The sequence below is a fragment of the Somniosus microcephalus genome, unplaced genomic scaffold, assembly GCF_052327205.1.
Source record: "Somniosus microcephalus isolate GS21.2 unplaced genomic scaffold, FLI_Smic_1.0 unresolved_chr3, whole genome shotgun sequence".
Taxonomy (NCBI): domain Eukaryota; kingdom Metazoa; phylum Chordata; class Chondrichthyes; order Squaliformes; family Somniosidae; genus Somniosus; species Somniosus microcephalus.
In genome coordinates, this window is record NW_028225181.1 from 33,203,245 (window position 1) to 33,225,732 (window position 22,488).

Here is a 22,488-nt window from a genome sequence, read left to right on the forward strand (position 1 = left end):
CTGACAGGGGGCCTAGAAGTGTCGTTCAATAAGTCGCCGACGGACGGCCCTTGGGCCTTGTGGCTCCCTCCTGGGCTGGTACTCCTCCTCCTCCTCCTCCTCCTCCTCATGGTCCTCCTGCTCGTCCTCCTGAGGTGGTGGTCCAACGTGAGGTGGCAGTGCCTGAGTCCTGCGGATAGCCAGGTTGTGCAGCATGCAGCAAAGGATGACGAACTGGGAGACTATCCGGCGAATACTGTAGAGATCCGCCGGAACGATCCAGGCAGCGGAGCCATTGCTTGAGGATGCCAATCGTTTGCTCTATGATGTTCCTCGTGGCTTGATGGCTTTCGTTGTATGCCTCCTCAGCAGGGGTCCTGGGCGTGCGGAGCGGGGTCATGAGCCATGTGCACAAAGGATAGCCTTTGTCCCCGATAAGCCATCCTCTTGGGGGAGGCTGTGCCTGGAACATGTCAGCCACAGTAGTCTGGCGCAGGATAAATGCATCGTGGCTGCTGCCTGGAAAGCGGGCATTGACAGCTAGGATGCGCTGCCTGTGGTCACACACCAGCTGTACATTGAGGGAATGGTAGCCCTTCCGGTTGTGGTAATCCTCGGCATTGTTGATAGGTGCCCGCATAGCCACATGCGTGCAGTCAATGGCGCCCTGCACCTTGGGGAAGTCGGCGATCCTGGCAAATCCGACTGCACGCTGCTCCTGCCTCTCTAGGGTCATGGGGAAGGAGATGAATTGGCGTCTCCTTGCGAAAAGGGCCTTGGTGACCTGCCGGATGCAGCGATGCACGGCGAACTGGGAGATGTTCGCTATGTCCCCAGCAGCAGCTTGGAAGGAGCCGCTTGCATAAAAGTTCAGAGCCACCGTGACCTTCACTTCCACCGACAGAGACATCCTGCACATCAGCTGTGGACGCAGATCTCTGTGAAGCAGCTGGCAGATCTCTGCAACCACCTCCCTTCTGAAGCGCAGCCTCTTAACACAATGCGCGGCAGTCATGGTGAGATAGGACACCTGCTGGCGGTGTTCCCTGAGTGGGTAAGGCCTACATTGCCGACGCCTGATGGCCCCTCTGCGTCTAGGCATGGCTGCCCCTCTCACACAGCGTCTGCGAGCCCTTCGCACATAATGCTGGAACTGAGGGTTGGAACCCCATGCAGCCCCCATAATATACTTGCAAACAGTGAAATCACAATGAGTCAAATTTCCAAGCTGGGGCCAGAAGCCAAAAATACCTCTCCTATGTTGGCCCAAATCAGTAAGGTCTCTTCCTTGGTCTCTGTCCAGAAATCCGTAGCACTAAAGTCATTGCAGCAAAATGGCTGGCCTTTATAGTTCAGTCTAAGTGCCCTTTAATTAGCGCTCCCCGAGGCCCGCAGGGCCTCTGCTGCGTTCCACTTCACAGTTCTTAACAGCGCCACGCCCACATTGGGCGGGCGCCACTGAAGTTCCGGTTTGGGGTGCACAAACGGCGTTTCACGACGAAATTACGTCATAAGCCGCTCGCGCAGCTGTGCGCGTGCAAACACATTGCGCCGGCGCTAAATGTCAACTGAAGTTGGGCGTAGGCGCAGATCGGTCTGCGCCCGGGCACTAAGTGCCTAGCGCTCGAGATCTACTCCTCTTATGGCGCTAACAGCTGGCGAACGCAACTGAATTTCTAGGCCTTGATTTCTCTGACTGACACTTTTGTTTTCTGCTTCCTGTCCTTTGCTTCTATCCTTGCTGCCCTTTCCTCTGTGTCCCTGCACAGGATCCCAACCCCCTGCCATTCTAGTTTAAACCCTCCCCAACAGCATTGGCAAACACTCCCCCAAGGATATCGGTCCCGGTCCTGCCCAGTTGCAATCCGTCCAATTTGTACTGGTCCCACCTCCCCCAGAACCGGTTCCAAAGTCCCAGGAATTTGAATTCCTCCCCCTAGCACCATTCCTCTAGCCACGTATTCATCTGAAATATCCTTATATTTCTACTCTGACTAGCAAATGGCACTGCAAGCGATCCTGAGATTTCTAGCTTTGATGCCTATTTTTTAATTTACCTCCTAACACCCTATATTTAGCTTTTAGGACCACATCCCGGTTTTTACTTATATGATTGGTACCTATATGCACTACGACAATTGGCTGTTCACCGCACCCCCCCTCCAGAATGCCCTGCAGCTGCTCCGAAACATCATTGACCCTTCCATCAGGGAGGCAACATGCCATCCTGGAGTCTCGTTTGCGACCGCAGAAACGCCTATCTATTCCCCTTACAATAGAATCCCCTATTACTGTAGCTCTCCTCCTCTTTTTCCTCCCGTCCTGTGCAGCAGAGCCACACCTGGTGCCAGGAAGTTGGCTGCTGCTGCCTTCCCCCGATACACCATCTCCCTCTACAATTTCCAAATTGTTATAACTGTTTGAGAGGGGGATGGCCACAGGGGTCCCCTGCACTACAAACCTACGCCTACTAATCTGCCTGGTGGTCACCCATTCCCTTCCTGCCTGTGCAACATTTAACTGCGGTGTGACCAACTCCCTAAACGTTCTATCCACGATGGCCTCAGCATCGCGAATGCTCCAGTAAGTATCCATTTGCAGCTCCTGTGCCACAATGCGGTCTGTCAGTAGCTGCAGCTTGATGCACTTCCCGCACACATGGTCGTCAGTGACACAGGAAGTTTCCCTGATTTCCCACATAGTGCAGGAGGAGTATGCCACGTGGCCGAGCTGTAATTCTGCGGAGACCCCCGGGCCACCATTTTGCGAAGGGCTCAGGAGCTGCCATCTTTGTGCAGGCCCCCAGAGCCTTCAAATTCATGCAGGGCCCAAGAGCCGCCATCGTTGTGCATGGCCCCAGAGCCGCCATATTTGTTCGGGGCACAGGTGCCGCCATCTTTATGCTTAGGCCCTGAGATGCGATCGTTGTGCTGGGCCCCAGAGCTGCCATCTTTTTGCGTGGTCCAGGAGCCATCTTTCTGTGAGGACCCAGAGCCGCCATTTTTGTGCAGAGCCCCTGAGCCACCATCTTTGTGCGGTGTCCCAGAACCGCCATTTTTCTGTGAGGCCACTGGAGCCTCCATTTTGTGCGGTGCCCCAAAGCCGCCATTGCTGTGTAGGTCCCCAGAGCCGCCACCTTTGTTGGGTGCCCGGGAGCTGCCATCATTGAGCAGTTCCCCAGAGCCGGCAGATTTATGCAGTGCCCTAGAGCCACCATCCTTGTATGCGGCACCAGAGCTGCCATCTTTGCACGTGGCCCCAGAGCCGCCATCTTTGCACGTGGCCCCAGAGCCGCCATCTTTGTGTGGGGCACCGGAGCTGGCAGCTTTGTGCAAGGCCCCGGAGCTGCCATCTTTGTGTGTGTCCCCAGTGCTGCAATTTTAGTGCTTGGCTAGGGATTGTGTAGAGATGCCATCGTTCCGGGTGGTGCGCGTGCTGCCATTTTTTTGGGGGCCCAAGAGACACCATTTTTGCGGGTGTCCCCAGAGCCACCATATTTGTACGTGGTACCAGAACCGCTATCTTTGTGCGGGTCCCCAGATGATCGATCTTTGTTCGGAGCCCTGGAACTGCCATCTTTGTGCGGGGCATGGGTGCGGCCATCATTGTGCAGAGACCGAAAGCTTCCCATTTTTCTGCAGAGCCCGGGCGCCACCATCATTGTGTGGTGGCCCCAGAGCCGCCATTTTTGAGCAGTGTCTGAGAGCCGCCAAATTTGTACTGGTGCGCCAGAGCCGCCATGTTTGTGTGGGACCGCAGATCCGCCATATTTCTGTGGGGCCCGGAAGGCAGAATCTTTATTTGGGTCCCCAGAGCAGCCACGTTTGTGCGTGGTCCCGGAGCCAGCAACTTTGTGCGTGGCCCAGAGATTCCATCTTTATGCAGGCTCCATGCTCGCCACCTTTGTGTGGGATGCGGATTCCCCCGTCTTTGTGCAGAAACTGGGTGCCGCCATCTTTGTGGTTGTCCCAAAAGCTGGCATCTTTGTACATGGCACCACAGCTGCTATCTTTTTGAAGGTCCCCAGACCATCCATCATTGGGCTGGTCCCCAGAGCCACCATTTTTGTGCGTGCCACGCTTGCTGCTATCTTTGTGCGGGGCACCAGAGCTGCAATTTTTCTGCTGGCACCAGAGCCTCCGTCATTGTGCGGAGCACCTGAACCGCTATTTTAGTGCGGGGACCTCCCAGAGCAATTACCTTTGTGCGGTGCCCCAGAGCCGCCATCTTTGTGCGTGTTCCCAAGCCACCATCTTTGTGCAAGGCCCGGGAGCCACTCTCTTTGTGCAGGGCACCCGGAGCCACCATCTTCGTGAGTGGCCCGGGAGCTGCCATCTTTGTGAGGGGCCCGGGAGCCGCCATCTTCCTGCGTGGCCCAGGAGCCGCCATCTTTGTGCCTGTTCCCAAGCCCGCCGTCTTTGTGCGAGGCCCGGGAGCCGCCATATTTATGCAGGGCCCCAGAGCCGTCATCTTTGTGCATGCCACTGGAAATGCAATCTTTGTGCGGGGCCCCGGAGCCGCCATTTTTGTGCGGGTCCCCAGAAGTGTGATTTTTGTGCGGGGCCCCGGAGCTGCCGTATTTGTGCGGGGCACGGGTGACGCCATCTTTGTGCAGAGACCCAGAGCTGCCATTTTTCTGCGGAGCCCGGGAGCCACCATCTTTTTGTGGTGCCCCCGGTGCCGCCATCTTTGGGCAGTGCCTTGGAGTTGCCATTTTTGTGCGGGGTGCCAGAGCCACAATTTTTGTGTGGGACCCCGGAGACGCCATATTTGTGCATGCCCCGGAGCCGCCATCTTTGTGCAAACTCCCAGAGCCGCCATTTTTGTGCGTGACGGCAGAGCTGCCATCATTGTGCAAGTCCCCAGAGCATCCAACTTTGTGCTGGTCCCCAGAGCCACCAAGTTTGTGCGTGCCACAGTTGCCGCTATTTTTGTGCGGGGCACCAGAGCCACCATCTTTCTGCTGGGCCGCAGAGCCGCCATCATTGTGCTGGTACCAAGAGCTGCCAATTTTGTGCAGGGCCCCCAGAGCCGCCGTCTTTGTGCGTGGCACCGGAGCCGTCATTTTTCTGCGCCACCCCGGAGCCGCAATCTTTGTGTGGAGACCCAGAGCTGACAGATTTGTTGTAGGCACAGGTGCTGCCATCTTTTTGTGGAGACCCAAAGCCGCCATTTTTCTGTGGAGCCCCGGAGTCACCATCTTTGTACGGTGCCTGAAAGCCGCCAGTTTTGTCTGGGGCGCTAGAGCAGCCATATTTTGTGGGACTCCAGAGCCGCCACATTTGTGCTGGGCCCCAGTGCTGCCATCTTTGTGCGGGGCACCACAATATCAGGCCAGGGAACTCTCAACTCAGGCTGCAAATTCTCTGCTTCTTCTCATCCTTTAATGAATTTTACAATCAGATTAAAGGAATATTTCACCACAATTTTCAGCTGCTCTCTGAACTTAGTCTGAGTCATGGTGTAAATCCCAGTGTTTGTGCAGCAACTCAGCAGCTGCAGCATGAATCCCAGTTCCATTACATAATTAGGTAGAAATACAGATTCATACCCCAACCACCACATCCGGCTCCATATAGAATACACCATAAACACGACCCATAACAGGATGAAATTGCCGGAGATAACAAGCAGTAAAATGATGGATTTCCTGCGGCTCTCCATCTCGGGGTCTCTGGGACTCTCTCCACTGCTGGGACCCCGGAGTCTCCTGCGGGCTCTGCTGGCCACTAAAATGTGTCTGACGGTGAAAGCATTGAGCAGCAGAATCAGAACAAATGGGACACATGGGGTGAGAATATAATGAAGGAGCTCGATTGTTCCCCAGACCCGTGACATCAGAACATCGATTGTGACATCACAAAACCAGGGGTAGCACCCAAGCCCATACCAACCTGTGAACATAAAATACCAGAAAATGTTCTTTAAACCGCTCAGCACTGTCACTGTTCCCAGAACCACAGCCGCCGTTTTCTCGGTGCCATATGTAGTTTTCAGCTTCTGGCAACAAATGGCCACAAAACGATCAAAGGCGAAAGTGACAGTGAACCAGACAGAACAGTCTGTGACTGTGAACAGCAGGACAGCGTGGATATTACAAATGGGGATGGACCACAGGAAATCAAACTGTTCCCAATAACGAATCGGAAGGTGCCTCAATATCAGGTTGAGGATAACGACCAGTAGATCCGACATTGCCATGGCCACCAGATAGTGAGTGACACATTTGGAGAGACCGCACGTTCCCCGAGACAGGATCACAATCGTCACTAAGTTCACTGTGAGGAAGGGAAATACACAGGGAAATTATACATCAGGCTGGGAGCAAGAGCAGCAGTTTGATCGAATTCGGGAAGGAATCTGCAACTCATCTAATTCTATTGCCTGTGGAGCTGAATACAGGATTTATCGTGTGGATAATTTGGAATACATTGTGGAATCAATAAATTAAATTGGAATGACTACCACATGAAAATAACAGATGTTTTATCAATGAGGGATGAAATGATCAATCTACCTTTAGCCCAACAGACAAAAGCACCATCCGAGGTGTCAGGGACACAAACGACCAGAAACTCTCAGGAAGACTTCGTGTCTAGGGATCAGTCAGCATTTGGAGCGGAGATGTTCGCTTACATGCCCCTGTGTTAGGGAGAGGGAAATCCCACTTTGATTCCTGCTCCTGTTGAGAATATCCATTCTATTTAGAATTGAAAATGAATACAACAGCAAAATACAGAAACTGCAACCTTGGCATGCAATAATAACAGGCAATTGTATGTAAAATGTACGGATGTAATATGACAATGCTGAGATAATAAATACAAGTGCACTGCAGTTATAAAGATTACTGGGCTATCAGAAGTATTTTGAAGATTGAGTTTCCACATTTCTGTTGAAATACTCAAAACGTCGCTCAGTGAAAGGAAGATTTTCCAAATAACATTGCAAATTTCATCAATAAGAATGGACTCTGAATTAAAGTCAATAGTGATGATTGACCAGTTAATGTCCCAATAAATACATTTATCAGCATCGAAATCAGACGATTAATCCCACAGACAAAATGTCGCCGACTGCTGTGTAAAGTATCTGAACACAAATAGAAGAGATTTATTCTTGTACTTTTTCACCTGTTGTTTCCATCTTGTGTAGAGAATATTAGACGAGAAGATATCAAAGGGTTGTCTTATCATCATTACTTCAGTTACAATCAGCAGGGATTGTTTATCCTGAAGTACAGCAGGAGGCAATAGAGAATCACTCTGGGTCTCTCTGACAGATCTACTGAACTGTGACAGATGGGCAAGGGAGCTAATTGTGAATTCAAAACAAAGATTGGAAATAAATGTATTCAAACCTGGCTGAATGAACGTCGTGTGAGAATGTAAATTATCCTTGTAATCCTAGTTTAACCATCAGAAGCAGTGCCACTAATGCAGAACTGGAGAGGGTGGGAAAGGAGACACTGACTGGAACTGAATGATTAGCGGATATTTCAGACAATTGAAAATGTGGATGTGATCTGCCAGGGTTTGTTCCTGTGACTCTAAGTAGCCATACTCAGCATCAGGTGAAAACCAAAGCAAAATAATGCAGATACTGAAAATCTCAAATGAGCGCAGAAAATGGTGGAAACACTCAGCGTGTTAAGCAGTATCTGTGGAGAGAGAGAGAAACAAAGTTAATGTTTCAGGTCGATGGCCTTTCGCCGTTCGGTGAAAAGTCTCCCAAACCAAGACAGCATTCTTCTGATCAGATACTAATGTTCAATGCAGATAGCAAACTGACATTCGTTAAATAAAGAGTCCCCGCCAATACATTTGCTGGAGTTCAATACAGAACTTTTGAATCTTGGTAACACGATATCTCCTTCAGAATCAATGGCTGACAGCAGCGTAGATGGGATGGGGAACGACAAAGAGACAAACACAGTGAAACATGCGGGGAAAAAATCATTTGGTTAGCGCCTTAAGGGGGCGCTAGATGCTTAGCGCCTGTTCACGGCTATTATAGCGCAGCTCGTGAAATTGATCAGTCATTTTGCACGATCTCATGCCCCCACAGATCATGACGTCAAGCAAGCATGCAACGCCCTGGACCAGATATTGAGTCACGTCCCCTGCCTTAGCGCCTGCTAGAGTGGTAGTGTGGATCGTTTTCAAGTGGGGAACGGGCTGAGAGAGTTATTTAATGGCGGCCGTTTATCCCTTTTATTTTCCGCAAAATATTTGCTACATGCAGGTTGAGTGGGAGAGAGACGGCTGGAGGGATTCGGCGCCGACCGAAGGGGTTTCGCGTCCTCAGCACCACTTTCCAGGTTCGATGGGGACTGCACTAAATCGGGGCATCGTCATCATCCAGCTTCACCTTCGGAGGGAGTAGATGTGGAGACAGAGAGTGGCAAACATGGTCAGTAGGAGGAAGGCTATCAGGCATCTGCACAGGAGACCTGACTCTCCCAGGGTATTCAGGGAGTAATTCTCCTCCTATATCCATTTGTCTGAGGAGCAGTGTTTCCAAAGGCTGTGCTTCAGAGAGGAGCTGGTCACTGAGCTCTGCCACCTCCTGCACCCAAATCTGCAGCCTCAGCTCAGGACCAGGACATCTCTGTCGGTGGCTGTGAAGGTGACAGTGGCTCTGAATTTCTAAGACAGCGGTTCCTTTCAGGCTTCTACTGGGGACATAGCAAATATCTCCCAGTTCGCTTTTCATTTTTGCATCCAGGAGGTGACAAAGTCTTTGTAGAAGTGGAGACGCCAGTAGCTCTCTGCCCATGAACCAGGACAAAGAGCATGAATGTGGCATTGCGAGGATAGTGGGCTTCCCCATGGTTCAGGGTGCCATTGATTGCAGGCATGTGGCATTGTGGTCTCCTCATAAGAATGCAGAGGTCTTCTGAAACCACAAGGGCTGCCACTCTGTGAATTTCCAGTTGGCCTGTGACCACAGACAGCTCATATTCGCCGTCAATGCCCGCTATCCTGGCAGCAGCCATGATACTTATATCCTGCGCCAGTCTGGTGTCCCAGATTTCTTCCAAGCACCGTGTCAATCTAATGGATGGCTCCTCGTGGACATGGGTTATCCACTCGGCACCTGGCTGATGACACCGCTCTGTAACCCCAACATCCCTGTCGAGCTGTAATACAATGAGAGCCGTAGCGCCACCAGGAACCTCATAGAGCAGACGGTCAACATCTTGAAACAATGGTTCCGGTGTCTGGACCACTCAGGAGGAGCCCTGCAGTACTCGCCCGAGCGAGTCTCCCTCTTCATTGTTGTGTGCTGCATGCTTCATAACATTGCAATCATGAGGGCCCAGCTATTGCCACCAGGGATTGGTGTACCACCTGAGGAGGAGGAGGAAGAGGGAGAAGAGGAGGAGGAGGATGAAGAGGAAGATCAGCAGCACCAACGTGGGAGGGAGGCGAACAATTTTGCCACTGCAAGGGCCGTCCCTGAACAGCTCATAAGACACCAATTCTAATACGTTACTGAGAAGATGGCTTCTGGGCTGAAGAAGCACATCAATGAAAGCATCCTGCAGCCCCTGTTTCTGCACAAAGGTGCAATGAGTCAATTCATAAAAAAGTAAAGTAACAATAAAAAAAAACATTAACGTTACAAACTCTGTGTCATTTATTCAGGACAAAACAATTAGAAACAAACCCAACAAATCAAGAACTAACAAAACTCGTTCACACAACATGGAGGTAAACAGCAAAACAATCAGCAGATATAATAACAATAACCTCGAACTTTGCCCACAAACATTCCCCCGATTTATATACAGATTGTTCTGTTGGGCTTTCGAGGGTGATTTCCATCCCCTGCGCACTTCCACCCTACTCACCCTACTGCTCCTCTTAATGTGGCCACAGTGGCTGCAGCAAGGCTGGTGGAAGGCTGCTGAATGCTGGATCCAGACATTGCCTGGAAGGACGCCCTCGATTAGATCTGTGCGGAGGGCCCGGCTGTAGACTGCACCAACACTGCATGGGCGGCAGCAGTCTGCGCTGGCTGTTTTGCAGGTCATGCCAAGTGTAATGTGGAAGTGACAGTGGCGCAAGCAGGAATGCTGTAATCCTGGGAGAGGAAAGCATCTTCCTGCTCAACCGACACGCTGCCACTCCCCCGGGGTAGAACCTTAACATCTGGAGCAATCTGCTCGAGCAAAGATTGCTGGCCTGCTGTGGTACTGAGAGATTCCCGGGGGACTAAGGGTGACCCAGCGAAGATGGCAGCAGTCAGTGCTTGCGTTTCATCAAACTGAGATTGCATGAGAGCTGTCTGAGACTGGATGTCACAAGCCAATGACTCAATTGCAGCATTAAGCCGTTGGGTTGTGTTGGCCTGTGCTGCAATGAATCCTGCCTCCTCACCCATTACACGTGGGTCTGGTTCACCAGAGTCCCCTGCAATTGAACCATTCTCTGCAATGAGGCAAGGATGGGTTCGTGGGTTTGCGCACAGATGAAAGCTGTACTAATGGCAGACAACTCCACGCTCCTAGACAGTGCATCCATGCTGTCGGGCACCCTTGCCATTGCTCCCACTAACTCAGTGTGCATGCACAATACCTGGGTATTCATGGACGCAATGTCGAGGTCCTCATCCGAGTCCTGTGCAGCAGAACTTGTGTGCCTACTCCCCCACTGGGTAGATGGCCCATGAGCTTCCCACCCCTATGGCATTGCTGCAGCCCGCTGGGTCCAGGAGTTTCTCTTTCGTCAGACACTAACACCCTGCTCCCTTCCAGGGAAGGCGTTTCCCTAGTGTCTGATGTGTCACCCTCGGGAGACACAGGTGGAGAGGCTCCAGCTTCCTCTTCCTCCTCGTCTGGCGCGTTGCTGACACTGGCAGGCTGAGGGGCAGACTGGTCAGCTGATGTGCTGTCCTTCTTTCACATAGCGAACAAAGTGTGGCTTTAGCGTGAGGGGGGGCAGGAAGGGAGCAAGCACTGGAGACAGTTAGTTGGATTGAAAGTGTAAAAGGCGTGTGTTGTGAGGGGAATGTGGTATGAGAGAAGAGAGAAAGCTGATGAACATACCATTGCTTTCCCAAGGGGATCGACCACTCCAGCGGCCAAGGCACCTGGGAACTGGTTGGCAACGATCCTGTGCATTCTGTCCTCCAACTCAGTCGGGGGGTGTAAGTCCGCCTGTTCTCCTCCAGTGCGTTGCTGCTCCTGTTTGTTATGAGAGAGCTTGACCAGCAAGAAAATGAACAGCATATGAGTGAATCCCCAGGCATGTGTTTGGCAGATGTGTCTACCGTAGTTGAATAGCTGTTATTGTGTGCAGCCATGTGTTTGGCAGATGTGCCTGCCATAGTTGACTTGCGATTATTTTGTGCAGGCATTTGTTTGTCAGATGTGCCTAACATATTTGAATAGCTGTTATTCTGTGCAGCTATGCGTTTGGAAAATATGGCTAGCATAGTTAAATAGCCATTACTATTTGCAGCCAGGTGTTTGGCAGATGTGCCTAGCACTATTGAATAGGCATAAGATCATAATAAGAAGTAGGAGCAGGATTAGGCCATACGGGCCCTCGGGCCTGCTGCACCATTCAATAGGATCATGCCTGATCCGAACCGAGACTCATGTCCACTTTCCTGCCTGCTCCCCGTAACCCCTAATTCCCTTATCAGCTAGGAAACTCTCTATCTCCGTTTTAAATGTATTAAATGTCGCAGCTTCCACAGCTCTCCGAGGTAGCAAACTCCATAGATTTACTACCCTCTGAGTGAAGAAGTTTCTCCTCATCTCAGTTTTGAAATGGCAGCCCCTTATTCAAAGATTATGCCCCCGAGTTCTAGTCTCACCCTTCAATTGGAACATTCTCCCCGCATCCACCCAATCAAGATCCCTTGAATCTTATATTTTTCGATAAGATCGCCTCTCATTCTTCTGAATTCCAATGAGTAGAGGCCCAAGTCAACCCCCTCATCTCCGGAATCAACTGAGTGAACATTCTCTGAACTGCCTCGAGAGCAATTATATCTTTTCTTAAATATGGAAATCAAAACTGTACGCAGTATTCCAGGTGTGGCCTCACCAGTACCCTGTATAACTGAAGCAAGACTTCCCTGCTTTTATACTCCATCCCCCTTGCAAAAAAAGCCAAGATTCCATTGGTCTTCCTGATCATCTGCTGCACCTGCATTCTAACCTTCTGTGTTTCATGCACCAGGATCCCCAGATCCCTTTGTGCTGTAGCACTTTGCAGTTTCTCTCCAATTAGATAATAACTTGCTCTTTGATTTATTCTGCCAAAGTTCATAACCTCACACTTTCCAACACTGTATTCCATCTGCCAAATTTCTGCCCACTCAATTAGCCTGTCATTATCGTGGGCAGCCATGTGTTTGGCAGATGTGCCTACCATAGTTGAATAACCGTTACTGTGTGCAGACTTGTGTTTGGCAGATTTGCCCACCATAGTTGAATAACCGTTACTGTGTGCAGACTTGTGTTTGGCAGATTTGCCCACCATAGTTGAATAACCGTTACTGTGTACAGCCATGTGTTTGGCAGATGTGCCCACCATAGTTGAATACCCGTTATTTTGTGCAAGGTGTGGGATGTGCATGTGTGTTTTATGAGATGGCCATAGGTCTTGGATGAGTGTTGGGCATTTGTATTTGTAAACCCTCTCGGCACAGAGTGAAGTTGAGATGGAGGGATGTAGAGGTACTGAATAGCAGGTACTCACCCTGACCACACGAGTGAGGTCGTTGAAATTCTTCCGACATTGGGTGTGGGTCCTTGGCATCAGGCTCCTCGAGGTGATGTGCTGAGCCTCCTCCCTCCACACCCTTCTAAACTCCCGGGGCAATAGCCTCCTGCCACTCTCAGGGAACAGCACTGCCCATCGCCTTTCAACAGCGCCAACCAGAGCCACCAATGCCTTGTCACTGAAGTGCCCAGCTCTTTCTCTGGGACTCTCCATTATGTAGAATTAATAACTGGACATAAATCCTTACTATGAACACCAACAGCAGTGAGGAAGTAATATTACATATTATGTATATCATAACATATTCCGAATATCCAACACACCATCCCAATCCATGCCTTCCCTTCTGTGAGTGCCTGGTGGTCTTTGTGCTGGGGCAGCGTGCTGACTATGTGAGGTGATACAGTGAAGCGAGCTCCTTAGTTAGAGCAGAGGGAAATCCCAGAGTGACATCACTAGGCCTCACTCTAACTGGCATTAATTACAGTCATTGAACAAACAGACTCATTGAACCGTTGTCATCACAATGCTTTACTGCAACACAATCTAGCTCACCTTATTGTACAGTTTTAAAATAAGTGTGAGCGAATACGCAATATTTCACCCGCCCATAAACATCAGAAAATAAGAATTCGGAGCAGGAGCCCTACATGAATTATATTATGGCTGATCTTCGACCTCAAATCCACATTCCATCCACACCCAACCCATCAACATATTCCTTGACTCCTGTAGAGTCCAAAACAACTGAGGACAGAACAGAGAGAAGTGAGTTTATCTTCCTGTATTGATCTAAAGCTGAGAACAAAAGATGAGAAAATGACAGAAATAGGAAGGAATAATGTGTCAGCTGTGGCTCAGTGGGCAGCACACTCGTTTCTGACTCAGAAGGTTGTGAGTTCAAGTTTACTCCCGAGACTTGTAGCACATAAATCTAGGCTGACACTCTAGTGGAGTGCTGCACTGTCGGAGATGCAGTTTCTTGAATCAAACGTTAAACAGAGGCCCTCTCTGCGCTCTCAGTGGAAGTAAAATTTCCCATGGCCATTTTTCGAAGAAGAGCAGGGGAGTTCTTCCTGGTGTCATGGACAATATTAATCCCGCAATCAACATAACAGAAACAGATTATCTTGTCATTGGCACATTGCCGTTTGTGGGAGCTTGCTGTGCACAAATTCGCTACCGCATTTCCCACATTACAACAGTGACTACACTTCTAAAGTATTTCATTGGCTGTAAAGCGCTTTGAGAAGTCCGGTGGTCGTGAATGGTTTTATATCAATGCAAGTCTTTCTTTTTAAAAGATAGAATGGTTACAACGCAGAAGGAAGCCTTTCTGCCCGTCATGCCCGTGCCAGCTCTCTGCAAGAGCACTTCAGCAAGTCCCACTTTCACCTATAGTCCTTCGATTGTTTTTCCTTCAAGTCCTTATTTAATTCCCTTTTGAAAGATACGATTGATTCTGCCTCCACCACCCTGTATGGCAGCACTCGCTGCACAAAAAAGTTTTTTCCTATGTGTCCTTTGGACATTCTGCCAATCACCTTAAATCTGTGTCCTCTGATTCGTGACCTTTCCAACAATGGGAACAGTTTATCTCTCTCTTCTCTGTCCAGACCCCTCATGATTTTGAACACCTCTATCACATCTCCTCTCAACCTGCTCTGCTCTAAAGATAACAACCCCAGCTTCTCCAGTCTATCCTCGTAACTGAAGTCCCTCATTCCTGGAATCATTCTCGTAAATAATTTCTGCACCTGCTCTAAGGACTTCAAATCCTACCTAAAGTGCAGTGCCCAGAGTTGGACACAATACTCCAGTTGAGGCCGATACTCCAGTGTTTTATATGGATTCATCATAACTCCCTTGTTTCTGTACTCTATGTCTCTATTTATGAAGCACAGGATCCCATATGCTTTCGCAACCTGCCCTACAAACTTCAGCGATTTGTGCACATATACGCCCAGGTCTCTCTGCTCATGCACTCCTTTTAGAAATGTACCCTTTAGTTTATATTGTCTCTCCTCATTCTTCCTACCAAATTCTATCATTAAATTTCATCTGCCACGTGTCTGCCCATTCCACCAGCATGTCTATGTCATCTTCAAGTCTATCAGTATATGCCTCACTGCTCACTATACTTCCAACTTTTGTTTCATCTGCAAATTTTGAAATTGTTTGCTCTACAGCCAGGTACAAGTCTTTAATATATATCAAGAGAAACAATGGTCCTAGTACCGTCCCCTGGCGAACACCACTGTATACCTTCCTCCAGTCCGAAAACCAACCGTTCATTATGGCCAGTACCTGCGAAATTTGCACCCTTACTTCCCTCAGCATCCGAGGATGCATCCCATCCGCTCCTGGTGACCTATCTACTTTAGGTACAGCCAGGCTTTCTATTACCTCATCTTTATCAATTTTTAGCCCATCCAGTATCTCAACTACCTCCTCTTTCACTATGACTTTGGCAGCAGCTTCTTCCTTGGTAAAGACAGATGCAAAGTATTCATTTGTTATCTCAGCCACGCCCTCTGCCTCCATTTGTATGTTTCCTTGTTGGCCCTTAATCAGCCCCACCCCTCCTCTTACAGCTCGTTTACTATTTATATGCAAATAGAAGACTTTTGGATTCCATTTTATGTTTGCTGCCAATCTATTCCAATACTCTCTCTTTGCCCCTCTTATTTCCCTTTTCACTTCCTCTATGATCCTTCTATATTCAGCCAGGTTCTCACCTGTATTCTGAGGTTGACATATGTCAAACGCCCCATTTTTCTGTTTCCTCTTACTCTATCTCTTTCGTCATCCAGGGAGCTCTGGCTTTGGTTGTCCTATCTAATCGCCTCTTGCGAACTTACCTCAATTGTACCTGAATCAACTCTTCCTTAAAGGCAGCCCATTGCTCGATGACACTTTTGCCTGCCAATCTTTGATTGCAATTTACCCAAGTCAGCTCCGTTCTCAACCCGCTCAAACTGTCCCTCCCTCAATTAAGTCTTTTATTCTACATTGCTCCCTGTCCTTTTCCATAGCTAATCTAATCATTATGATACAATGATCACCATTCCCTAAATGTTCCCTTACTGACACTTGTTCCACTTCACGTAACTAATTCCCCAGAACGAGATCCAGCAATGCCTCCTTCCTTTTTGGGACAGAAATGCACCAATCAAGAAAGTTCTCTTGAACTCATTTCAAAAATGTGTCCCCCTCTCTGCCGTTTATACTATTACTATCCCAGTCTATATTAGGATAACTGAAGTCCTCCATTGTTACAACACTATATTTCTTCCACCTCTCTGTAATTTCCCTGCAAATTTGCTCCTTTTTATCCTTCCCACTAGTTGGTGGCCTATAGAATAAACCTAGTACTGTAATAATACCACTATTGTTTCTTAAATCTAACCAAATATATTCTGTCCTTGATCCCTCCAGGGGCATCCTCTCTCTCCAGCATTGTAATATTCCCCTTAATCAATATCATTACACCACCTCGTTTCTTTCCCTATCTTTCCGAAACATCTTATATCCAGGAATATTTAGGACCCACTCCTGCCCTCTTTAGAGCCAGGTCTCTGTTATCGCAAAGACATGAATTTCCTACGTGGCTATTTGCGCCTGCAGCTCACCAAGCTTTTTACCACACTTAGTGCGTTTACACACATGCACTCTAAACCTATCTGACAGTGTCAGCTGTGGCTCAGTTAGTAGCACACTAGCCTCTCAGTTAGAAGGTTGTGGGTTTAATTCCCTCACCAGAGACCTAAGCCCATAATTCCAGGCTGACACTCCAGTGTAGTATTGAGGGAGTACTGCACTGTCGGAGCTGCTGCTTTTTCGATGAGATTTTAAACCGATGCCCAGTCTGCTCTCTCAGTTGGATGTAAAAGATCCCATTACAATAGTTCGAGGAAGAGCAGGGGAGTTCTCCCCGGTGTCCTGGCCAATGTTTTTCCCTCAATCAACAGAACAAAAACAGATTACCTGATTATTATCACAGTGCTGTTTGTGGGAACTTGCTGTGCACAAATTGCCTGGCCTGTTCCTCACATTACAACAGTGACTACACTCCAAAAGTATTCATTGGTTGTAAAGCGCTTTGAGACGTTGGGTGGTCGTGAAAGGCGTGATATAAATGTAAGCCTTTATTTTAGTCCTTAAAAGAGCAAAATATTGCGGATGCTGGAAATCTGAAATAACAACAGAAAATGCTGTAAGCACTCATGTCAGGAAACATTGTGGAAAGAGAAACAGAGTTAACGTTTCAGGTCGATGACTCTTCATCAGAACTGGAAAAAGTTAGAGACGGAACAGGTTCTAAACAGGTGCGGAGGCAGGGGACAGGGGGCAGGGGAGGAAAGAACAAAAGGGACGGTCTGTGATAGGGTGGGAATCAGTACTGGGTAAATGTTGCAAATGGGGAAGGCAAAACCATCAACAGCTGCCACCTGAAAAAAGAGGGGTGGAGGATATGATCTGAAATTCTTGAAATCAGTGTTGAGTCCAGAAGGCTGTAAAGTGCCTAATTGAAAGGTGAGGTGCTGTTGTAAGAGGCAGAGGACAGAGAGGTCAGAGTGGGATGGTAAGCTGGTCACATTAATTCTCCACTCCACTCCCACTCTGACAGCAGTTCATTTCTCTATTGCCTGAAACTAGAACAAGAACAACATGTTTGTAATGATTGAACTTACCCAGAGAGCCAGCTCATGGTGTTTGTCGAGGGGAAGAATAATTAAAATTAGCAAAGGGTTGATACCAAGGAATGAAAGGGAAATATTAAAAATATTAACCAATGTGAATAAATTTTAAAGAAATGTTGATTTCTCGCATAGTCATACTCACAGGAGCAGAACTAGCAGTCAATGTCCCGAATTCTCCATCAACATCCCAGGCTGTGTTCTGTTCCACTGGCAGCACAGGCCCACCTGAGGTGGGGGCACAGTGTTATGCAGTCATGTGGGCGAGACCCTGCGAGTCCTCAACATTGCATAAGGATGTAATGAACTCTCCTGGCTTCCAGTCAGACATGAGCAAGGTAACTTCCTGTTGTTTACCACCTTCCGCCTCCCTCAGCTGATGAATCGGCACATCTTCATGCTGCACAGCAGCTGATGGAAGCACCCACAGCAGAAAGGGTACACATTATACTCTAGGTCGGGAGGGGGGAAATTTCAATGTCCATCACCAAGAGTGGCTCGGAAGTACCAGAATTAACCGAGCGCTGAACAACACAGCTGCCAGACTGGGATTGCAGCATTTAGTGGGAGAACCAACATGGGAGAATAGATTGCTTGACATCGTCCTGCCCAACCTACCTATCGCATATGTATCTGTCCATGACATTTGTAGAACTGAACACTGCACAATATTTGTGGAGAATAAGTCTCGCCTTCACCCTGAGACCACACTCCAGCTATCATAAGTACATAAGAAATAGGAGCAGGAGTAGGCCATTTGGCCCCTCGAGCCTTCTCCACCATTAAATTAGATCATGGCTGTTCTGTTCTTGGGCTCAGCTCCATATCCCTGCCTGCTCCCCATAATGTTTCACTCCCTTATTGTTCATATATGTCTCTATCTCCACCTTAAATATATTCAATGACTCAGCCTCCACAAATCTCTGGGGCAGAAAATTTCACAGATTTAGGACCCTCAAAGAAGAAATTTCTCCTCATCTCAGTTTTAAATGGGCGACCCCTTAATATGATACTTTGCCACCTAGTTATATATGCCTCCATGAGGGGAAGCATATTTCTGCATCTAACTTGTCGAGCCGCCTCACTGACTTATATGTTTCAATAAGTTCACCTCTCATTCTTCTAAACTCCAACTGTACGCAGTACTCCAGGTGTGGTCTCACCAACACCCTGTAAAGTTAAAGCCGGACATCCTGCTTTTATACAAAAACCCCTTGCAATAAAGGCAATCGTTCCATTTGCATTTCTGATTACTTTCCATACCTGCATGCTAGCGTTTTCTGTTTCATGCACAAGGACCCCTAGGACCATCTGTACAGCAACATTTTGTAATCTCTCTCCATTTAAATAATAATTTGCTTTTTTATTTTTCCTACCAAAGTGGATAGCCTCACACTTTCCCAAATTATACTGCATCTGCCAAAGTTTTTCCCACTCACTCAACCTGTCTATACCCCTTTCCAGACCCCTTATGCCCTCTTCATAACTTGCTTTCCCACCTATCTTTGTATCATCAGCAAATTTGGCTCTGACAGAGCAGTGTTCCCTCATTACTGCCCTTCTGACATTGATGCGCTCCCTCATTACTGCCCCTCAATCAGTGATGCACTCCCTTAGTACAGCCCCTCTGATACTGATTCGCTCCCTCAGTACTGCCCCTCTGACACTGATGCGCTCCCTCATTACTGCCCCTCTGACAGTGATTCACTCCCTCAGTACTGCCTCACTGACAGTGATGCGCTCCCTCAGTACTGCCCCACTGACAGTGATGCGCTCCCTCAGTACTGCCCCTCTGACAGTGATGTGATCCCTCAGTACTGCCCCTCTGAAAGTGATGTTCTCCCTCATTATGCCCCTCTGACAGTGCATCGATCCCTCAGTTCTGCACTGCCGTGTTAGCCTAGACATTTGTACAAAAGTCACTGGAGTAGGACATGAACCCGCAAGCTTCTGACTCAGAGCCGAGAGTGCAACGGCCTGAGCCGACGGAATCTGCTTGCACCAGATTTTGAATTCATTCCAGATCATAAAAACCCACTGCGTGACCAAAGTTCTTCTCATCTGCTCCCTGTTTCTTTTACTAATTTTCTTTATTTTTTAATATTCATTGATGGGATGTAGGCGTCGCTGGCTGGCTAGGCGTGCATTTAGTGCCCATCCCTAATTGCCCTTGAGAAGATGGTGGTGAGCCACCTTCTTGAACCGCTGCAGTCCATATGGTGTAGGTACACCCACAATGCTGTTAGGAAGGGAGTTCCAGGATTTTGGCCCAGCGACAGTGAAGGAACGGCGATACAGGTCCAAGTCAGGATGGTGTGTGGCTTGGAGGGGAACTTGCAGGTGGTGGATCTTCCCATGTGTCTGCTGCCCTTGTCCTTCTAAGTGGTAGAGGTCGCGGGTTTGGAAGGTGCTGTTGAAGGAGCTTTGGCGAGTTGCTGAAGTGCATCTTGTAGATGGTACACACTGCAGCCACAGTGCGACGGCGGTGGAGGGAGTGAATGTTGAAGGTGGATGGAGTGCCAATCAATCGGGCTGCTTTAACCTGAATGGTGTCGAGCTTCTTGAGTGTTGTTGGAGCTGCACTCATCCAGGCAAGTGGAGAGTATTCCATCACACTCCTGACTTGTGCCTTGTAGATGGTGGAAATGCTTTGGGGAGTCAGGAGGTGAGACACTCGCCGCAGAGTTCCCAGCCTCTGGCCTGCTCTTGTAGCCACAGTATTTATATGGCTGGTCAAGTTCAGTTTCTGATCAATGTTAACCCCCAGAATGCTGATAGTGGGGGATTCAGCGATGGTATTGCCATTGAATGTCAAGGGGAGATGTTTAGAATCTTGCTTGTTGGAGATGGTCAATGCCTGGCACTTGTGTGGTGCGAATGTTACTTGACACTTGTCAGCCCTAGCCTGAATGTTGTCCAGGTCTTGCTGCATTCTTAACCAACTTATCTACTTGTCCTGATACCTTCTGGGATCTGGGGACATGAACTCCAATGTCCCTCTTTTGATCTACACTTCTCATTATCCTAACATGTATAGTTTATCCCCTTGCCTTGTTAGCCCTCCCCAAATGCATTATCTCTCACTACTCCAGAATCAATTGGATTGGCCAATTTTCTGCCCACCAGACCAGTCCATTGATATCTTCCTGCAGCCGACAGCTTTCTTCTTCATTAGCAACCATACGACCAATGTGGTATCAACTGCAAACTTCTTAATCGTGGCTCCAACATGGAAGTGTAAATCATTGATATATACCGCAAAATGAAATGGACCTAGTACTGAACCCTTCGAAATCCCACTGAGAACAGCCTTCCAGTCACAGAAAACATCTGTCGACCATTACCCTTTGCTTCTGGACACTGAGCCAATTTTGGAGTCAACTTGCCACTTTCCATTGGATGCCATGGGTTTTTACTTTTTTGACCAACCTGTTATTTGGGACCTTGTTAAAGGCTTTGCTAATATCTATGTGAACTACATCACATGCACTACCCTCATCGACCCTCCTCATTACGTTCTCAAAAAATTCAATCAGGTTACACATTCACAGCCTTCCCTTAAGAAATCCATGCTGTCTGTCCTTGATTAATCCGTGACTATCTAACTGCTGATTTATATTGGCCATCTGGAATTTTCCAAAAAAACAATTACCACTGAGGATAGGCTGACAGGCCTGTAATTACTCGGTCTAACTCGTTGTCCCTTTTTAAACAACGGTACAATGCTAGCAGTCCTCCAGTCCTCTTGACCATGTCAGCAGCCAGAGACGATTGGAAAATGATGGACTGAGCCTCTGCTATTTCCTCGTTTGCCTCTCTTAGAAAGCCGGGGATACCTTTCATCTAGCCCTCGAGATTTAGCTACTTTGAAAGATGCTGAACTCCTTATTGTTTCCTCTCACTAAGCTTATCTCCTCTAATATTTCACACTCCTCCTCCTTAACTACAATGTCTACATCGTGCCTCACTGTGGTGAAGACAGACACAAAGTATTTATTAAGATCCGTACCCATATCTTCCACCTCCACACTCTGGTTACTTTTTGGCCTCTTTTGGCCCTAATCTTACCTTAGTTATCCTCTGGCTCTTTATGTATTTAGAAAATATTTTTGTTTTACTTGATCTAACTTGCCAACATTTTTGATGCCCTCGCTGTGCTCTGATTTCCTTTTTTTTAATTCACCTCTGCACTTCAACTACTCTTCTCGGCTTTCCACAGTATTGAGCTCTCTGTATCTGACAAAAGCTTCCCTTTCTTGCCTGATCCTACCCTGTATGCTCTTTGAAACTCAGGGGGCCTAGATTTGAGAGTCACTTCCTTTTTTATTTTTGGGAACGTATTTGCTCTGAACCCTGAGTATCTTCTCTTTAACTGCCTCCTGACACTGATTTCCCTTCAAGTTGCTGTTTCCAGTCCACATTTGTAAAATCACCCTTTCCAGGTGAAACAGCGATTTACTTGTACTTCTTGCAATTTAATATACTGTATTCGCTGCTCATGATGTGGTCTCCTCTACATTGGGGAGACCAAACGCAGATTGGGTGACCGCTTTGTGCAACACCTCCGTTCAGACGTAAGGGTGACCCTGACCTTCCGGTCGCCTGTCACTATAATTCACCACTTTACTCCCACTCTGAACCCTCTGTCCTCGGCCTATTACATTGTTTCAATGAAGCTCAATGTAAGCTCGAGGAAGAGCACCTCATCTTTCGATTAGGCACTTTACAGCCTGCCAGACACAAAATCGAGTTCAACAATTTCAGATAATTATCCCTGCCCCCATTTTTCATGCAGTATGATTTTTGCCATTCCCATTTGCAACATTTTATCTTTCCTGCCTCTTACAAAAGTACAATATGTTCTTTCAATTCCTTCCTCCCCTCCTAACCCACCCTGTCTCTGCACCTGCTTAATATCTTTTACATCTCCAGCTGTTTTCCAGTTCTGATGGAGGGTCCCAGACCCGAAACATGAACTCTATTTCTCTCTCTCCGAATGCTGCCTGGCCTGCTGAATATTTCCAGCATTTTCTCTTGTTATTTCAGATTTCCAGCATGCGCAGTAT

The 22,488-nt window shown here is 48.2% G+C and overlaps 1 protein-coding gene across 1 annotated transcript; it reads right to left on the bottom strand.

Annotated features, from left to right (window-relative positions):
• Positions 1-5,355: 5,355 nt before the first annotated feature.
• Positions 5,356-6,180, bottom strand: LOC147091353 (uncharacterized). Its single transcript, XM_085976512.1, has one exon. It carries the CDS (start codon positions 6,178-6,180, stop codon positions 5,356-5,358), a length of 825 nt encoding a protein of 274 aa, XP_085832638.1.
• Positions 6,181-22,488: the final 16,308 nt, after the last annotated feature.